General features: G+C 39.4%; 1 protein-coding gene across 4 annotated transcripts in view; it reads left to right on the top strand.

Annotated features, from left to right (window-relative positions):
- phf3 (PHD finger protein 3) overlaps positions 1 to 21,714 on the top strand; it is a 140,673-nt gene that overhangs the window by 65,428 nt on the left and 53,531 nt on the right. For all 4 annotated transcript variants that reach the window (XM_048530914.2, XM_048530913.2, XM_048530915.2 and 1 more), the window contains one exon: positions 8,816 to 9,008. In XM_048530914.2, the coding sequence (XP_048386871.2) occupies positions 8,816 to 9,008 (193 nt within the window). The remainder of the gene's footprint in view (positions 1 to 8,815; positions 9,009 to 21,714) is intronic.

Below are 21,714 nucleotides of genomic sequence, written 5' to 3'. Positions count from 1 at the left end.
GTAACCTGATGTTTCTCCACTTTATGTACATTAATAAAATGAGAAAATTTGAATGAAAGGGTCACGAAACATATTAAAACAATATTCTGCATTAAAGATCAAATTGGATTGATGAGGCTTAATTATTTTAATTTTTTATTTTGCTTAGCCACTTTAATTCCTCTAATGGACCAGACCAGACCCCACAAAATATTTCAAAGTAGTAGCCTAGACCTTAATTGTTCCTTATTTTATACACAGATGTAACATGCTGCATTCCAGATTCAATTTGTTGGTCAAACTGCTTGATGTTTATCAAAACACCATTTATTCAACACTATATAGTTAAAATGCAACAAAAGAAAGAAGAACTTAGATTAGCAACTCTATTGGAAAACTTAATAGTAGAATTTGTAACAATTACTAATTAACTGTTCCAATTTTGTAACATCCCATAAACACACTTCTTGGCAAAATTCAGAACATAGATTTGTCTCACAGGTAACTCCAGGAACTCAGAAGGGGTTCAAGATAAAATTGAGAGTGTAACAGCCAGGCAACATTTACTGCACTTCCAACCTTGTTGAGATTCCAATAACAACTGCTTAAAGTTGAACCTAAAAACTAAAAGAATATCCTGGTCTGAAAGCTGGCCACACTCATCCAGGCTGCTTCTATTGTTCCACCTTGGGGGAAAAACCCAAGGCCTCTCAAGCTGTTTATTGGCTTTCCAAGTAGACAACTTTCTACCTCGTCTCAAAACCTCGCTTTAAAAAGAAACTAGGACAAAATAATCTCTTAAAACCACAGTATCGTCTCAGTCTGTCACCATTATTTCGTTGAGGTGCTTCTGAGCTTGCCTTCAAATATTCCATGTCATGTAAAGGAAGGACTTTTGGTTGAGACTTTCAGTTGAGTTGAAGCCAAAACTGCTACTGAAGCACAACTGTACTGCTGTTTGCCATGATCCTCTTCATAATTTTTAATGTTTAATGCTTGAATTTGAAGGTTGTTTCATGTTTGTCTGGTTGCAAAATGACCGTTTTGCTGCTAGAACATATCTGATATTATCACTAGTTCATTATTTCAGCATTCTTGCAAATTCTTTTCAAATCTGGAATTATTTCAAGTCTCAGCATCTTCTGCTATTCCTCACTGAACTTTGAGAAAAGAGGAGGTTATTTAGCTTCTCAGACTGTTCACCAATCAATGAGATCACAGTTAATCTGCACCTTCATTATTGGCTTTAGCCCTGTGTTCCTTAACACTTTTTGGTTAACCCAAGCCTATCAATTTCAGTTTTGAAATTGCCAATTGATCTAAACAACTGCCCTTTTTCAGGTGTGAATTCCAAACTTCTACCAACCAACTATCTGTGCACAGAAGAATTTTCTAATTTCACTCTTGAAAGGCCTGGCACTGATTTTTAGATACGCCCCTGGTTCCAGATGGTTTATGAACTCTACAGAATTCTGGGAAACAGTCCTCTTTTGTATAATGTCTTATATTTGAATGCTTGTGAAATTACAATTTCTTGAAATCAGCACACTCTCTAGGGTGTGATGCCCTGAACTGTTCACAATATTCTAGGTATGGTCTAACCAAGGTTCTGTGTAGAAAAATATGATTTCAACCTGCTTGTATTCACTATTTTATCATCTTGAAATAAAAGGCAGCACTCCATTAAGTCTTTGATAATTTTGTCATTGATGACATTTTAATCTATGTATCTGAACCCATACTTCACTTCAACCTACATCGTTTATTTGTAAGTTTCCACAGAGTGGCTTTTTCCCCTAGTCAATTTGTTTTGAAATGTTATTGCATACCTCTGACGGAGGTGGGACTTGGACCCAGGCTTCCTGGTCCAGGGGTAAAGACATTATCGTTACGCCATAAGAGGGTCCACTGCATGGTACCCTATTCTGTCCTCTCTAGGTGTCAGAATGCACAGTATCCTTACTATTAGCTTCCACATCTATGCAGTTCCGGTAACAATTACTCTGTTTACAATGCCCCATATTTTTATGTCTCCAGTAAATATGGATATGCAGTTTTTTATACTGTCATCAAAATTAATGAACACTATGTGGAATTGAGAATAAAATGACTGCCCATTTTTCCTATCCTACAACACAACCAATTTTCTAATCGGGTCTATAATTTAACTTTAATTCCATGAGCTTGAGCTTCAGCTTCAGCTAATCTTCTGTTATGAGGAAGATATGTCAAACACCTTCTGAAGGTCCATATAGATAACCTGAAACACTACCTGTCTGTTTGTTTTTGAAGAGTTAATAAAACTTTGTCATATTCGTCAACCACAAATCTGTTTTGCCTCTGCGCAGAAGGTGTTTATACAGCATATTCATCACCCCACTTCACTGTAGAGAGAGGAGAAAAAAGTGAAAAAGATGAAAAAAGTACTCTAGCTTTATATTTTGAGCAAAAGGAGCTTATACACTGTTATAGATTACAGTATAGAAAATTACCAGCTTTACGATGATTCAGTAGATTAGATTCCCTATAGTGTGTAAACAGGCCCTTCGGCCCAACAAGTCCACACCGCCAGTTGGAGCATCCCACCCAGGCCCATCCCCCTGTAACTCTCTCATCCCTGAACACTACGGGCAATTTAACATGGCCAATCCACCTAGTCTGTACATCTTTGGACTGTGGGAGGAAACCAGAGCACCCGGAGGAAACCCCCGCAGAGACAGGGAGGATGTGCAAACTCCGCACAGACAGTTGCCCGAGGCTGGAATTGAACCCGGATCCCTGGCACTGTGAGGCTGCAGTGCTAACCACTGAGCCCCCATGCCCCCGATTGGTTACCTGCTGGTGATGCCATTTGAGGGCAACCTGACTTCTGTTTGTATCTTTCATTGCAGTGAATTCTCCATATGTCATTGATCCTGGTTAGTGAGGGAAGGTGAGGGAATTGGACAGGTGGAGATATGAATGAAGTCAGCTTTTTGGCTGATATGCTTGTGGAGCTTATAAACTAATTCTGAGAAATCATGATGCAAGATGAGAACTAAGGATCTATTTTTAATTAAAAAGTCAAATGAGCCAGAAACTGTTTATTCTACATGTGTTAAGCCCTCTCTGGTCTATTAATATGTACAGCTACTGTTTTTACACAAGCTGTTTCTGACTGTAAGCTTGCCAGATAGGTTTAATTCGTGTTTTCGTTTTGAAGTACAGCATATAGTGCCTTGCCTTGCATAGCGCTGATAACGCTCCAAGAGCAATACTTTGTCCTTTTCAAATGAGCTAATTTTGTACTGCAAGATTTGTTTAAACCCCAGCCTCCTACAATTCCTTGAAGGTGAGATGTAAATATCAAGCTGCTAACACTTTGAAATGTATCCAAACTAGCTATGCTTTGATTGCAGAAATGAGCTTCATTCTGTTGAGCATATTTGCACACTGTGTACACATTTACTTTGCAGTTAATTTTCATTTGAACCACTTTACTATTATGTTTTGTTTGATTCTTTTCCTTGCAAAAACTGAAAAACTTGTACAACATACATTTTGTAGATTTCGCTTTGCATTGTGATTTTCCACTTGTTATAACAACTTCCTTTTTAATTCATTTGTGGGATGTGGGTGTCGCAGGCTGGCCAGCATTTGTTACTCATGCCTAGCTGCCCTTCAGAAGGTAGAAGTGGGCTGCCTTCTTGAACTGCTGCACTCAATGCCATTAGGGAGGGAATTCCAGGATTTTTACCTAGTACCAATGAAAGAACGACCATGTATTTCCAAGCAAGGACAGTGAGTGGCCTGGAGGGTAACTTGAAAGTGGAGGTGTACCCATGTCTGCTACCATTGTCCTTCTAGATGGAAATGATCGTTGGCTTGGTTGGTGCTGTCTGAAGATTTTCCGGTGAATTTCTGCCGTGCAGTTTAGAGATAGTACACGCTGCTACGACTGAACATCAGTGGTGGAGGAAGTAGATGCTTATGGATGTGGTGTCAGTCAAGTGGGCTATCCTGGACGGTGTCAAGCTTGTTGAGTGTTGGAGATGCACTCGTCCAGGCAAGTTAGGAGTATTTCATTGCATCCCTGACTTGTGCCTTGTGGATGGCCGACAGGCTCTGGGGAGACAGGCGGTGAGCTACTCACTGCAGTATTCCTAGCCTCTCACCTTCTGTTGTAACCACTTTGTGGTGAGTCCACTTGTGTTTATGGTCAACCCCTAGGAGGGATTCAATGGTAACAGCATTGAATGTCATGAGGTGGCAGTTAGATTGTGTCCCCTCTTGATGATTGTCACAACCTGGTGTTTGTGTGGAGCAAATGTTACGTGCTACCTGTGAGGCCAAGCTTGGATATTGTCCAGATCTTGTTGCATTTGAACATGGACTGTTTCAGTATTTGAGGATTTGCAGTTGGTGCTATACGTTGTGCAAGGATTAGTGATCGTCCCCACTTCTGACCTTATGATGGAGGGAAGGTCATTGAAGCAGCTGAAGATGGTTTGACTTAGGACACTACCCTGAGGATTTCCTGGTGTAAAGTCCTGGAGCTGAGATGACTGACCTTCAACAACCATGGGCATATTCATATGTGCCAGGTATGACTCTGACCATCTGAGAGTTTTCCCTCTGATACCCATTGATACCACTTTTGCTTGGGCTCATTGGTTTAGACCAAGTGAAGAATCAGTCTTGATGTCAAGGGCTATCACTCTCACGTCACCTCACCTCACGTCTGAATCCAGCTCTTTTTTGTTCATGTTTGAACCAAAGCTGTACTGCTGTACTGCGGTCCAGAGGTAAGTGGCCCTTGTAGAGCCCAAACTGAACATCACCCAACAAGTTATTGCTTGATAGGTGTTGCTTGATAGCACTGTTAATGACAACAATTTCCATTGCTTTACTAATGATAGAGAATGGATTGATAGATGGTAATTGGCCAAGTTGGATTTTTCCTGCTTTTTGTGTATAGGGTATACCTAGGCAATTTACCACATTGTTGGGTAGATGCCTGTGTTGTAACTGTATTGGCACAGCTTAGCTAGGGGAGTGGTAAGATCTGGAGCAGTAATGTTATGGTCCGTAGCCTTTGCAATGTCCAATGTCTGCAACTGTATCTTAATATCACGTAGAGTGAACTGAATTGGCTGAAGACTGGTATCTGTAATACTGGGGACTACGACAGTAGGTCAAGATGAGTCATCCACTCAGTACTTATGGCTGAAGATTACTGTGAAAGATTCAGTCTTGTATTTTGCAGTGATGTACTGTGCTCTTCCATTTTTTAAAGAATAGGGATATTTGTGGGGGCCTCCTTCTCTAATAAATTGTTTGTCCACCACCATTCATGACTGATGTCGTAGGTCTACAGAGCTTAAATCTGATGTGTTAGTTTGGAATTGCTTAGCTCTGTCAATCCCTTTTTGCTTATGTTGTTTGGGATGCAAATAGTCCTGTTTGGCTTCGCCAGGCTGACATTTCATTACAGCTATGCCTGGTGCTGTTCTTGGCATGCCCTCCTGCTCTCTCCATTGACTGCCTGCCTTGAGAATTGTTGAGTGGGTGATTTACTGGGCCACGAGGTTAGATGTGCTGGAGTACAATTCTGCTGTTGATGGCCACAGTGCCTCATGGATGTCTGGTCTTCAGTTGATAGATCTGTTCGAAGTCTATCCTGTTTAGCATGGTGATGTGTTGTGAGGCAACAGTGGACGTCATTCTCATTGTGAAGATCAGACTTTGTCTCCACAAAGTGCTGTGGCCACTCTTACCAATACTGTCATGGGTGACGCATCTGCACCTGACAGATTGGTAAAGACGAGGTTAACTATGTTTTTCCCTCTTGTTGCCTCATCACCTGCCACAGACCCAGTCTAGCAGTAATGCCCTTTTGGACCTGACCAGCTCAATCAGTACTACTGATCCCAAGCCAAACTTTGTGGCGGACGTTTGAAGTCCCTCACCCAGAGTGCATTTTGTGCCCTTGCCATCCTCAGTGCTTGCTTGAATATATCTACTGAACTGGCCTCGGTACCATTCTGTGGGAGTGAATTTCACAGGTTTACAGTTCTGGGTGAAGAAATTCTTCCTCATGTCATTCTTGAATGGCTTGACCTTATTCCTAGACTGTGACCCCTAGTTGTGGACTTGCCCAAATCAGGAGCATACTTCCTGCATCTAGCCTGCGCAGACCCATCAGGGTTTTATGTTTGAGATTCCCCCCAGCTCTTCTAAATTCCAGCAGATACAAGCCCCGTTGTTCTAGTCTTTCCTCATGTTAGTTCTGCCATTCTGGGAATCAGTCTGGTGAACTTCACCACACTCCATAAATTTCAGACCAGGAGACTAAACCTGCACACAGTACTCAAGTTGTGGCCTCACCAAGACGCTGTAGAACTGCACCCTGACATCCCCCCCCCACCCCTCCTCCTCCTCCTCCTCCTCCTCCTCCTCCTCCTCCTCCTCCTCCTCTTGCTGTGAAGGCCAGCATCCCATTTGTTCTGGTACATTGCTGTGTCTGAGGTGGCTTGTTGGAATAATGGTTTCCACTAAAAATTGACAGAAGTAACATGGGACAGGACAATAAATATCTGTGTTCTGTGTGAACAGTGTAATAAGCTTGTTGCCATTGTGCTAAGCAAGCAACAAGGCCTTTTGGTTTGACGGCTTGTCCGAAGGCTGTGACTGCCGATAATGCAACATTCTTGCGATGGTGCTGCCCTGTAACAGGTCTTATTCTTCATTGGATGTGGGCATTGCTAATGAGGTCATTGTTTATTGGCATTCCTAAATTGTTCATGCAGAGGTAGTGAACAGCTGAATTCCATAGGACACAAATATAACCAAAGTACTGTTAAGAAGGAAATTCCAAGGTTTTTGTCTGGCAGTAAAGGAACACCACTATTGTTTTGAATCAAAGGGTTTGTTATTTATCAGGGATGATGAGGATAACAGCGTGCTCATAGTCATACAGAACAGAAACAGATTCATATGCCCTGACCAGCCATCCCAATCTGATCTAGTCCCACCTATCACTTTGTTTAATGTGGTTGGTAGTAAAGGCGCTGGAGTCAGAGATTTCAGTCCCAATGCATCCAATAGTGTATTTACCTAACAACTCTCCTAGCAGTAACACTCATCTTTGACAGCAGTGTTTGTAATAAATAAACAAATGTAGTTCTCTCCAAACGTTCAACTAAAGAGTAGCTCATGGTTCATCAGATGCAAGACTCAAGCTTGTTTTGTGTTGTAGAATCCTTGTAATAAGCCTGCTGAGATCAGCTAATATGACAGGATGAGAGCATAGTGTTTGTGGCAGCAGGGTAGCTACATGTGCCTGTGCTGACTTTGCCCTTCAAAAGTGCTAGAAATTATAGGCTTGGAACCTGTGTTGTTGAAACCTTGTTTTGATGCAGTGCATCTCGTATAAAAATATGTGTGGCTCCAACCGTTTGAGTGTTGAATATTTAAGTTGGTGGATACGCTGCTGACTGAGTGCGCTGATTTGTCCTGGGTAGTGCTGAGCTGTGAGTGTTGTCAAAACTGCACCTATCCAGGCACGTAGAGTGTATTCCATCTCATACTGCCGTGTAGATGGTGGACAGGCTTTGGGAGTCAGGAGGTAAGTAATTTGCCATGGAATTCCCAGGCTCTAATCTGTTCGCATCACATATACCCTTACAAAGTAGTGCTGGTCAAGTAGTTTCTTTTCGATAGTAACCCCTAAGATATTGACAGTGTGGAAATTCAACAATGCTATACTAAATGTCCAGGCAAGTTAATTAGATTCCCTCTTGCAGGAAATTGTAATTGCCTTGTACTTGTGTGGTAAGAATGTCACTTTCCACAGAGCAGCCCAAATCTGAATGTTATCCAGAAGCATATGGACATGATCTGTGCCAGTATCTGAGGTGGTCTGAATGGTGTAGAATATTGCAATCTGCAGTGAAAATCACTACGGTGAACATTTTCCACTTCTTACCTTGTGATGGAGGAAATGCCGTTGGAAACGCTGAATATGGTTTGATCTCAGGGTACCGTTAGAAGTGTTAGTATGGACTATATGCCAAAGTTCATGTTGGGCTTCAACGGAATTTTGAGATAGAGCTAACAACTGCACTGTTTACATGCACATTACCTGCTATTTGTTGAGATTCTCTAAAGCCTTTTTATCTGGCTAGAAGTAGTGTATTCATTCCACTTAATCTTCCTGGGCTGGCAGAAACCATTTTATTAATCTGAAATAATAATGGTCACTTGTTTTAAATTGATATTATTGAATCAACTTGCTTTAGAATATAAGCATGATGGATATTTAACTGAACCAACAGTTTCTAATCACTGTATAGTTGAGAGATTAATTTCTGCAACTGGTATCTTTTTATAAATGAGGCAGTTTATCTTGTGTTTAACTGAAAGCACAAAGCATGGGTGAACTTTTCAAATTTTGTACTTTGTAAGGGATAATGTGTTCATCAACTACTTTGAATTAACTTGCACCCCAACAGCCAAACGTGCGTTATGTGTTTGATTTATAATGTCCGGTTTTGAAAAATGCAATCATATGCTTGCTTCAAATGATGTCCGCTTAAGTAAATTACAGTGAAAATATTGGAAGTTAAATTGCTTGGATGTCTGACTGTATCAAATGACAAGCTGTCTTCCAGTTGGAACACAGTTTTGATGCGTTATCAACTATTTGGCAGAAGAAAATTGAAGCTGGCACGTCACATAAATTATGGTGTAATGGTGGTCAAGATTGCATGTTTCAAATGCGTTTTTTTTAAAAGTAGAAATGCTAAATACTTACAGCATATGACTTGGATTATTTATTCTGAAATCATGTTCCTAGGTCTCTAATATAAGAACTGGTTCTACTGATTCAAAGGATTCGGAGACCAAGGATGCAAAAAAAATACGTTTAGGAAATGACCATCTTGGGCAAGTAACAGGAACCTCACAGGCACCCGAACAGAAGAAGAACAAACTGCTGAAAGATCTGGAAGTTAGTCGGCTTAGTCAAGGAGAAAAGCTTCCTAAACTAGGTGCGTGAAAATGATTGAGCAAATCAGGGCATTTGCTGAATGGAGAAAAGAAAATGTAAATATTGTGATTTATTGGGAAAGCCAATTTCTCAAATTTTTGAATCATTATACAAGTGGATAAAATTTTTAATAAAGATGCAAGTTCATCCCACGTGCTCTTTCCTATCCTCAGTATCTTTAGTGTCTTAAAATTATGTCCTGTTTTAACTCATTCTATTCCAACCTCAACAAATCTGTTTTATTGTTTCCACACCATCTGAAGATGGTTGAAATCGAAAGTTGACATTTTATTGGTTGTTTCAAATTTGATGCTCTCCTGTATTATGAGCCTTCGCTCTTCATCTTGGTTTCTTAAATTAAAATAAACCTAATACTTGTAACACGTTGTAACTGACTACGTAAAATGAAAAACGTTTAGAAGAATGCATTTTAGTTATGTTAATACCAGACTGAGCAGTTAAGGCAGTAATCTTTTAAGGGAAAAAATTGCTCTCCAAGGGGTTGACATAAGAAGGGAGGCTTGAATGACTGACTTCAAGCTATGTACTTCTGGCTCTGTACTTTTAAATCACTGTTGGAAAGCCATTGCTAACAAGGAAACCATGCATATAGTCAACCTTATATGTAGGTGAAACTATATGGACCAAAACATTCAATGTTTTTAAACATATACCATCGGTGCATGCTCTGGATAGGCCTAGGAGCTAATCTTGAAAGTTGTTTTTACAATGTAGCAATTTCCCTTGCTCACACTGTGTCCAGCCTACTGGAGCGAACATCATCCTGTTCAGCACAGACTTCTGGACCCAGCCTAGGAAGTGGTTAGTGTGCCGTTTAATGTTGAACCTCACTCTTTGGCCCATTACTGCTAGGAGTTAAATGCTCAAAATCTCAAAAATGTTTTCTTAACAGATTGTGATTCATGCAGAATTTTTCTTAGTTACGTTTAACATTAAAAATGTCCAAAATGACCAGCCTGTCATTTTGAACCTCATAGTCCTTTCCCTTTTTAATTTGCTTTCTGATACTTTATAACAATAATGCAGCAACAACTGTCTGGCTAAAGTACTAAAAGCATATGCTCTAAAAGTCAGTCCTCTCTTTAGTAGTTGAGCTTCTAGTGCCAAATTTCCCTAGTGTGACCTGTCTGCAAAATGGATAAATACAGTTTGACTAATTTGTCCCAACATATTATTCACTAATTTACTGATGATTGACAATGATACCCATTTCATGTTCTGTCAGGACCACTCTGTTTCAGACTTAGTTCTAGACTTGGCCTAAGTATGGGGGAGGGGAAAAAAGCTGAATTTAAGATAAGGTGACATTAAGCAATGTTCGATCATGTGGCGTCAAGAAGCCTCGCTGAATTTGTAGTAATGATAATGAGGGGAAAGCTTATCACCGGCTGATCATAATGGGCATAAAGGAAAAATGTTTGAGGCCAATTATCTCAGTCTCAGGATGTTGGTTCAGCAATTCATGCTGGCAGTGTCCTATGGCCAGTTAGTTCAGCTGCTTCATCAATGATTTTGCATTGCGTGGTCAGAATAGGATTTGCTTACTGTGCTGTGCATTGTTCATTATTTACGACTCCTCAGATACTGAAGTATTTTGTCAGTACCTTAATGAAGGCAGATCTGGCCAACTCGTTGTTTGGGCTGCTAAATGCCAAGTAGTATCTGTCATACAATGTCCACCTCCAGCAAGAAAATGTGTACCAACTTCCATTAGTTGTTTAATAGTTGAATTGTCCACTGGATGTATAAAATCGTACAGGTTGCAGAACAGGTCAGATACAGGGTATTCTGTGCCTAGGGGCTCACGCTTGCCCTCTATTCCTCAGAGCCTTACCAGCATCTGCAAATTAAAAGAGTGATGGGCTACTCAATCTGCTAGACTGTGTGAGAATTTGAAACTCTACACCGTCTAGAACAAAGCAACCTACTTGATTAGGCCCTCTAATTGCCTTAATCAATCACAGAAATTGCTGGAAAAGCTCGACAGGTCTAGCAGCATCTGTGGAGAGAAATCCGAGTTAATGTTTCGGGTCAAATGATCCTTTCTCGGAAATGGTTGAGGTGCCAGATCTGCTGAGCTTTCCAACAATTTCTGTTTTTGGTTCTGACTTATGGCAGCTACAGTTCTTTCAGTTTTAACCTTTTAATCATTCAGTCTGTCTGAACCACCTCATCTTGAACTCAGTGTATTTGATCATGTGTTACAAGATGCGCTGCAAGCAGACTCTAAGGTTTCTTTGACAACATATCTTAAAACAATGAGCTGTACCACTTAGAAGGGCAGCAAGCTGAAGGGAATGCAACTGCCTTTTAAGTTTTTCAAAGGCATGTACCACCCTGACTTGAAGATATAAATTTGTTCTTCGTTAGACCCAGTGACAAAGCCCTGGAGCTTACTAATGACACAGTGTGAGTTGCTTCACACACACTGCAGCTGTTCATGAAGGCAAATCGCCCCTACCTTCATAAAATATTTAGAGATGGGCAACAAATGCTTGTCTTGGCATGGAGAGCCAAATCCCACAGGTGAATTTTGAAATAACCTGTAAGATCCACAATTTCCCTGTTCCTCTGCTCTTTGTGCCTGTGATGGAGGTAGATGGAAGGGTGCAAACTTATCCTCTTGTTCGTTTTACATAAAGACTATTTCACCAATTTAGACCTGTTGCTGCCTGGATCTCTAGTGGGATCCTGGACTGCTGGAGGTAAATAGAGTTGCAACTCAGTATGCAGAGCACTAGTTTGGAATGAGTTTGACAATCTTAAGTACAGTATTTAGTAAGCCTACATTACAAAACCGTTCATAATTTTAGTAAACTTATGAATCTTCCCTGATATTTTTTTTATGGCAAGAATGCATCATTGTGGAACATGCGATCCGTTTGACAATCTAGTACATTTTTCCACTCAGCATTCACTTCTTTATTATGCGGTGAAATACTTTGGGACATTTTCTGCATCAAAATTGCTGCACTAACGCAAATTGATTCTCTACTATTGCCAAAAGCCAACTTTTTTCATAATTTTGGCTTGGCTTTATTTCTGTAAATTTGACTGTATCCCAGTCTGTCTTTTTGTCTCTCAATTATTGGTTTTACTATCTCCTGGTTTTGCATAATTTTTCTCCAGTATATAAATTTTTTCACTTATTTCATTGCAGTTAGGTTTCTTTGCATATTTTTTCAGCTTCTGTGTATCTGGCAGTCTGTTTACATACTAAGTTACTCGAGGAGATGCTGCTCCACATTCCCCCTCGTCACCTGGCTAGCTTTTTATTGAACTGTTCTGTGTGCTGCCCTTTTACTACCGTTTGTCATCTGCTTCAGACTCTTGTTAGCTGTAGAAATTGTCTCATCTCACCCTGATGAGGAGAGGGGAAAGAGTCTGATGGTGAAGAGCTGGATGTGCACTATCTTGTTTCATTTATCTGAGGAAGCTGTATTTTGGTTTACTCTTGTGCACACTTTCAGAAATCAGGAGACAGTGAGATCTGCATTTAAATCAGCACTGAAATAATAATCTCATGCTGACACATCTTCCTTCTGATTAAACTTTATAAATTACCAGATTATCAAATTGAACCAAAGACAAAATATGTAGTTGCTGGAAAAGCTCAGGCTTGGCAACATCTGTGAGGGAAAAAAATCAAAGTTAACATTTCAGGTCTGGTGACCCTTCCTCAGAACTGGGACTTTACAGCATCTGCAGTTCTTTCAGTTTTTACAAAGACAAAATATGGTAGGTACTGTATATAACAAAATACTGTTCTTGCTCCCTCCCACTTCCTGAAAATTCTTTCTTCATCTGTGTAGCAACTTTATATATATATATATATATATATATATATATAAAATGAAAGGTAAATCATACCTAAAAACTAATTGTCACATTATTCTGATCCAATTTATAACTTCATTATAGAGTGTCTACTTACCTGCTTTACTGGTTACACCTATTTTGAAACCTGCCCAATGTCAAGCTGTTTCAACACCACTAATATCGTCCCATTTCCAGAACAAACGTAGAGAAACTGGCATTGTTTCATAATTTCTATTTTAATGTTTTCTTTAAAAGATGGTCCTCTTCAAAGTTTTAAAAAAAGGCCATGTTTAACCTTTGATAATAAAATGTGAGGCTGGATGAACACAGCAGGCCCAGCAGCATCTCAGGAGCACAAAAGCTGACGCTTCGAGCCTAGACCCTTCATCAGTCTAGGCCCAAAATGTCAGCTTTTGTGCTCCTGAGATGCTGCTGGGCCTGCTGTGTTCATCCAGCCTCACATTTCATTATCTTGGATTTTCCAGCATCTGCAGTTCCCATTATCACATGTTTAACCTTTTATTGAATTTTTTTTTAAAGAATTCATGAATGGGATGCAAGGGGCTTTGCTGTCCACCTGGCATTTATTGCCCATCCCTAATTGCCCAAACAGCAGTTTAAGCATCAATCAAGTTGCTGTAGCTCTGGGGACTCATGTAGACCAGGTAAGGATGACAGTTTCTTTTTGTAAACCAGATGGGTTTTTCCAGCAATTAACAATAGATTCACGGTCACCATTTGACTCTTAATTCGAGATTTTTTATCGAATTCAAATCCTACCATCTGTCATGAAACTCAGGCCCCCCCAGGATATTACCTGCGTCTCTGGATTAATAGTCTAGCAATAATACCACTATGCCATCACATCCCCATGAAATTTTTGTTTAAATACATTTCCAAAGCTGCCTAACCACATTATATATTTTGGAAAACTCCAGCATTTTCCTCCAACACTTCTATCTGCCCTTGTTCTAATAGAAATTCATCATGCTGCACAACTTTAAAATAATGTCCGAATTAATCTTATACCATGAGCCAGCTATTAACCCAATTCTAATTCCTGACCTCATTCAAACACGTGCCCTCAGCTCCTGCGCATCCCCACTGGACGTCAACCAATACAGTTGGATTATCTGTCTAAATGTTACATTGATGCTGGTTTGTGAGGTTGGTGGGTTTTTTTTTGTTGTCAGTTTTCTCCTTTGGTGACCACTGGCAGGTAAACTAGTGTTGTAGCATGAAAATGTGGAACTGTGGGATAAGTGTTGCAATTTCCAGTGATGTTTAATCCCTACATGTTCTGTATTGAGTATTAATGTGATATGGAGATGTGAACTCGAACTATTCCAGTTGTTGAAAATTTACAGAAAAAATTGCAGATGCTGGAAATCTGAAGGGGGAGCAGAAAAAAGTGCTGGAAAATATGGGAGGATTAAATAGCATTTGTGGAGAGAAGCAGGCTTAATATTTCAATCAATGACCTTGCATTAATGACCTGAGTCTCAAAAGATTGAACTTGGCCCATATTAGATTTCAGTGTATAATTTCTTTCTCGTACTGGTCATCTTTAGCTCCAGCATATGTAACATAGAAGTTGGATGGCATAAAATAATTTCAAACAGTGTGAATGGATCATGTCTTGAATAATAAATGCCTAGTACTCATAAAGCAAGTAGCTAATTGAAATGATTTAAGTAATGGACACCATTAAATTGAAGTTTGATAGTTGTAATCATCAGAATTATAAAATTGCAGATCAGTTTAACAATCCGTTCCAAATACTTTGCAACAATGTATCGTGCACATTTTGATTTTAATCTGATCTTGTTCCTCCAAATTTTTCTATCCAAGAGACAAAACAATTGATGTCTGCAGTGTACTTCACTGATCTAATGTTCATTTGCTATGCAAGATTTCTAGCCAAATGCTGTAAGTTCGTGTACAAAAACAAAGTTGCTGGAAAAGCTCAGCAGGTCTGGCAGCATCTATGAAGGAGAAGAGAGTTAACATTTCGGGTCCGGTGATCCTGGGACCCTAGTTCTGAGGAAGGGTCACCGGACCCGAAATGTTAACTCTGTTTTTTCCTTCACAGATGCTGCCAAACCTGCAGAATTTTTCCAGCAATTTTGGTTTTTTTCCTGATTTACAGCATCTGCAGTTATTTTGGTTTTTATACTGTAATTTTGTGTTTGAACTGAAGAGGGACATTTTTCAAAAGAAAAACAGATTCATTAGTTTCAAACCTATAAAGTAGAACTTGTGATTTATTGCAGATGCATTGATTATTGTATTAACAATAAAGTAATTTTCCTGGAAAACTAAGTTTGAAATAAGAACTTCTTTGCTTCTGAAATGTTGTTCAAAGTTCAATGTACTGTTCTTGAAGGCTGCATCCATTAAGCGTTCAGAAGTGAAATGTAGCTTTCTAACATTTAAGTTACAGCAAGGCAAGTCCATACTTGTGCAATGCTGACCAGGAAGAACACACAATGTATTTGCTAATCTTGCACAACGACTTTAGTATTTCATTAGACTGATTTTTGCTTACTTCAAGGTTCAATTAACAAGCCAGAACCTTATTTGAAGTCTAAAGTGCACACTTGGTTGTCACTGAAAGGTAATTGACTTGAAACGTTAAGTCTTTTTCTTCACAGGTGCCAACTAAGCTTCAGATTTTTCGGGTGCCAGGCTACGCTGAAGTATTTGGAGGAAGGAAGGGCAACTTCATTCAGTGTATTCCCAGATACCTGTTTTTCAATCCAGGCTATTTGGTCTCCCACGTTAAACCATCTTTCCTCAACTCCAGGTTCAGGAATTTGAAGTCCAGAAATCTGAATTGTGAGAGTAACAATGTCTTGAATTTCAGTGATTGCAGTGGCAGGGCTTCCGAAACTATTTTTCAATGTGACCTTATTTTACTAACGGAAAATTAATATGATTCCCCCCTCCCGAGAAAAAAGCAAAAATAAGGTGCTAATAAAGCTGCAGAATGATAATTCAGTATGTAAAAGGAGGTCATACTTGACCCATTGACATTCTTTGAGGTAACAAGTAAGTTAGTCAGAGATAGTGGATGTGACCTATTTGGATTTCCAGAAAGCCTTTGATAAGAGGCTGCTAAATAAGGTAACCCCTGTGTTGGGGGCAAGGATACTGGCATGGATGGAGGTTTGGCTGACTAGGAGAAGGAAGAGAGTAGAGATAAAGGGGCTTTTTTATTTCAGGATGATGGTTGGTGACCAGTGGAGTTCTGCAGGTGGTAGTGCTAGGACCACCTCCATTCATGTTATGCATTAACCATCTGGATGAAGGAACTGAGGGTGTTATTGTGAAGTTTGCAGATGACTCAAATGTAGGTGGAGGGGCAGGGATGTTGAGGAGGCAAGAGACTGTAGAAGACTTGGACAGGCTAGGAGAGTAGGCAAAGGAGTGGCAGATCGAATGCAATGTGGGAAAGTACGAGATTATGCACTCAGTAGGCAGAATGGAGGCATAGACTATCTTTTTCAAATGGAGAAAGGTTTCAGAAAATTGAAGAACAAAGGGATGTGGGAATTGGATTCGCTTAAGGGTAAAATACAAACAGATGGCAGTTAAGGCAGCTGCAATGTTAACATTCGGTTCGATTTCGGCTAGACTGCAAAAGCAAGAATGTAATGCTGAGGCTGTATAAGGTCAGACCAATTTTGGAATATTGTGAGCAGTTTTGGGCCCTGTTTCTAAGGAATGGTGTCCTGGCTTTGGAGGTGACTTGGAGGTTTACAAGAATGACCCTGGGGGTAAAGGGCTTATATATGAGGAATGGTTGAGAACTCAGTCTGTACTCAGTGGAGTTTAGAATGATGAAAGAATGGAATCTAATTGAAACTTACAGAATACTAAGAAGCATGGAGAAGATGCTTATTAGTTGGAGAGACTAGACCCAATGGAAGAGGAACGGCTCTCGACCCTGAAATATGAGATCTTTGTGAGACATGACCTTGATGTGGCCAGTTTTGAAGAGCTTTGCTCTACAGTCCAATTCATTCCTGTTGATAATTGTGAACCACTATTTAGGCATTCAAAGATTTTTAAATTAATTTTTTTTATTGGCACTTTCAATCTAAAACTTTTATTTTTCCTTGGAAGCATCACAAGATTCACTAACAGAAACAGAAATTGCTGGAAAAACCCAGGTCTGGCAGCATCTGTGGAGGAGAGCAGCGTTAACGTTTCAGGTGTTTCCCCCCCCAGCCCAACACCAGTAACACGATTTATTAGATGGCTCCTTGGTTGAGAGGCTGACAAGTTGAAGCACTCATTCAAGATTCTGAAGGAACTTGATAAGATAGACTTTGACAGTGTTTCCCCTTTGGGGAATCTAGAACACAAGCAGATGGGTAGGAGATAAAGACAATGCTGTTGAAGCACTCATATATCTGGGCAGCATCCATGGAGAGAGAAACATGAGTTACCATTTTGTGACCAATGAATCTGAAGAGTCATATTCAACTCAACCCTAACTGTTTCTTTATCCACTGACGCTGCTCAGCTCTGAGTTTCTTCAGCAATTTTTAGTTCACATCTCCAGCAGCTGCAGTATTTTGTATTTATCTTGGATTGTTTAGGACTGAGATGAGTAATTTCTTTACACGGAGGATTATAAATCTTTGGAACTTTCTCCAATAATTTGCATATTCAAGGCTGAGTTAATAGACTTTTTGATGTCTTGAAATCAAAGAATATGGGGAGTGGGTGGGTAATTGAAGTTGCGACAGAATTTAGGTCATTATTATGTTATGGCAGAGCAGGCTTCCTGGTCCAAATGATCTACTATATTCTGTTTTCTTTTTCTGAATACTGCTTTACAGCTTTTCCAGTATCAATTCCTATATCCAGGTTTATTTTGAAAACTAGGTGTCACCCTGTTGTTCCCCTTTTCCAATGGAGAGCAAAAATCTGACTTGAAATATAACTGTTGTATATGTGCGCCCTGGTCCCTCTCACTTTTCTGTGTTTCTTCACCTAAATGCTATACTTAACTGAATCCTTCAGTTTTGTAGGATTGGGAGCTTGATTTCTTTTAAAACAAACTTTCTGTAGAGCTCACTGCTGTTGTTTCTGATATGAACTGTTGACTAATATGTGGGCCTTATTATTTGAGACTAGCTTCATCAAACAAAATTTTAAACTTAAATTATGCTTTATTAACTTGTTTAAATATACTACTCTTACTTTTGGATTGTAACAAAAGGTGGTATGGTACCATATTGGTTATAATGCTGTTATTAGTAGTTAAGTGATACAGTTTCAGATGCCATTATGATTAAATTCAGTCTGTTAAATAAATCTAGAATTTAAAAGCTAGTATGGGTAATGCCCTTGAAACTGCCCGATTGTGAAATATCCTTTGGGAGAAGGACATCTCCCATCCCTGCCTGTTGTCACATGTACGATTCCACACCCAAGATGATCTGTTTGACTTGTAACTGTCTTCTGAAATGATCTAACTATATATAACTATTCTGTTGCATTTAAGTAAAGGGCTTTTCACTTCATCACTTCTTTGAAGGGCAGTTAATGCAGAACTAGTTTGAGACACTTGCATCCTATGAACAAGGAAAGAGAAGTCTCTGGTCCAGAGCCAGTAGTCACACTTGTGTTTTTACTTTCTTTTAAACAACCCTTTTTTTTGCTTTCTCAGATTTGATCTTAGATCTTTAGATTTTACACTGTTTCTCATGTCTTTATAATTCCATTTTAAGCAATTAAGCTTTTGACACCAGACCTGTTATCACAATTGCTGTCTTTTGATTTAATCTCCAGATTTGGTGTCCTCCAAATGTAGGTATCTATATATTATCCTTTCAGTCTTTGGTTATAATGAAATTTAAACAGTGGGTAAATAATCAATATATTGACCCTCTCCTTTCAAAGTACTCATCAAAGAAGGGTTATTGGTAACTGTCCAACAATAAGAAACATCTATTCGGACTTCAACAACAACAGTTATGAGGAAGTGTCACCGGACCTGAAGCGTTAACTCTGTTTTCTCCTTTCACAGATGCTGCCAGACCTGCTGAGCATTTCCAGCAACTTTGTTTTTGCTCCTGATTTGCAGCATCCACAGTTCATTTGGTTTCTATTCAGACTTCATGGTTTGTCAGAAATATGAAGGTTCAGATTGAAAATAAAATACCTCCAAAAAAAAAACAAAACCATCGCTCCCTGTGGATTGTGAGCGATTGAGTTGTAGTGCTGACAGCTATCCAGGTCCTGATTTTTACTGTGATAATGGTGGTACAGTTTTCATTATTTGCCACCATTACTCCTCTGATGCCAACAACCACCTCTGGAACTTGTGCATCTGCAGAGTAACATGGAAAACCAGAAGTTTCTGTCAGTAATTCCATACTTCTGTGCTGTTGCCACTCTTTGGACTTGAATCAATAAAAATTGATTAAATTGGCTGGAACTTCCATTTCTACTTGTTAGTTTACACCCTAAGGATTTTTATAGCAAGGCTGTGTTTTTAACGAAGTAGCAACTTCATAATTGCTGGTAAACATTCTCATTGGCCTTGAAATTCATTGAATGATTATGGAATTTCTTAAGAGACACTGTCTAAAAATGTGGGATTTATTATTATCTTTGTCTCTTGCCTTAATCTGATCATTTATTTCTCCACCTGAAAATGTAAAGGTGAATTATATTTACTTGGCACCGTTTTAAAATGCTGCCCTGAAAAGTAAAATACATACCAGAGACGTCTTTATTGGGTAGCTTTTTTAGCAATCAGCAATCAGCAATTGCCCTTGCTTTGCCACTGACCACAAAATTCAGCCCAAACATTTTTGAAGCAAGAATGATTGATTGGAAACTTGCTAACGGTGTCCATTTACGGTAGGGAACGAATCAAATCCAGGAAGGAATCTCACTTGAGAAAGTGATAGAGTGCTTCTTCAGAAATAGGCTTGAGTATCTTTCTTGGGATAACTTTACAAATATGAAAGAACTTGTTAAGCTTAGGAATTAAATAGATTATGCTGTCACTAAAGCATATTACACCATCAAATTGTATTGTGGCTGATCTGAACCTCTACTCCATTTTCTCACCCTTTGATTTAAATTCTGTGACAACTTTAACTGAATAAAATCTCAGATTTGAATGTTTCAATTGACCCAGCATGCAAAGTGTTTTTGGGAAAAGAATTGCCAGATTTCCACAGCTCTGTGTGTGGAAAAACTGCATTCTGATTTTACTGTGAAGCTCTAATTTCAAGCTTGTGCTCCCTTGTTCTGTGCTTCTTCACTGGAGGAAATCACTTCTGTTAAATTGTTTTCTCTATTTATCCTGTTGATACCTCCCTATAATAAAGGTAAACATGTACTGTACCTTGGCCTAGATGACAATTGTATCATTTTTGAGACATTGCAGGAAAAGAAATGTTTTTCAGTGAAGGTTTGATCAGGGATTAGTAGAACTAGATTAGCCACGATGTAATCTTCAGAGATCCATGTATACGTTGTTTGGTCAAGACATACCTGATAAGAGATTCCTTAAATAGCCTCAACTGACAATTGTACAGTTTCTTGGTATCTGCCTTTTTGTTGTCTGAAGTAATAGTGATATCGACTTTTTGTTTTGCTGCCTGTACTGGTTAATAGCCAAAAGTTGAAAACATCATATCCTGGAAGTTTTGTCTAGTTTAGTCCTCTTATTTTATCTTGCTTTTCTTTTTGTGATTTTTTTTCGATCTATCCATTTTTTCCCAATTATTTACTTTTAGCTTACTATTGCTATTTGTACTTCCTCCCTTGTGACTAAGGGTGCAAAATATTCAGTCAGCATTGTCTTATAAAGAACGAAGCCATCTTCAGAACATAACATTCCAAATGGACAGTACTTAAATCACTTGAAGCCTTTTGATAATATTCCTTAGATTACAGAAGCAGGAGCGATGGAATGTGGGTAAAATTTTTTCATGTATAATAAAATTGGCTAAGGGAAGGAAATCTGTGAAAGGGCTTGAATCTCTCCTGCATCTGTGCTGAGAGAGATACGTAACGAACAACAAAGCTGAATATTCTCAATTCTCAAATTCAGATAGCTGCTACTGATTGGTCAGAGCAGGTGGCGGCATGATCTCAATATTTCATCAGCATTTCCAAACGTGTAGAGTCCATGATGACCAGAGATAAGTGCAGGTCAGTTGCCCATGAGAAAACGAGAGCTGCAATCATCTCTTCCTTTAGCCAAGGGCAGTCTATGAAATCTTTTGGAGGCAATTTAAGATGACCCTTCTTATTACTTTTTGAAATGATGTTGGAGAGATTGGGTCTGCTCTTGTGTGGATCAAAGAGTTGAGCATCACTGCAGAAGGCTTCCTGTTTTTGTCAGGACCCTGCCCAAAGAGGTTGTCTGGAGAGCCCCTCATAGAAGGAAGTAATCAGGCTGACTGACTGACTTAGTCCAAGATGACCTGAAGCTTTGATCTACATGGTACAGATTCCGAAAAGTGGCAATGAAGATGACCATCCACTTTTACACGTTTGTGTTTTTTCCAACATGAGTAAAATGCCTGATTTCAGCCAAGGCAAATAGTGGACAGGCTGTGGTGGCATTACAGTACAGGGGGAAAAGAAATCAAATAATGTTTCTAGGCATATGGAACTTGTTTTAAGAAGGGAGCTAAAGGAGAAGCTAGGGACCTGTAGATCCAGGAGTCTGACTTCAGTGGTAGATAAGCTGTTGGAGGTGATTCTGAAAGATAGCATTTTTATGCATTTGAAGAGGTGAAGAATGATTAGGGATTGTTAACGTGGTTTTGTGCGTGGAAAATTATGTCTCTCAAACCTGATTGAGTTTTTTGAGGAAATAACCAAGA

Source organism: Stegostoma tigrinum, chromosome 4 (genome assembly GCF_030684315.1).
Source record: "Stegostoma tigrinum isolate sSteTig4 chromosome 4, sSteTig4.hap1, whole genome shotgun sequence".
NCBI lineage: Eukaryota > Metazoa > Chordata > Chondrichthyes > Orectolobiformes > Stegostomatidae > Stegostoma > Stegostoma tigrinum.
Note: the sequence above shows the minus strand (reverse complement) of the source record. Positions and strands in the feature narration are given on the sequence as shown.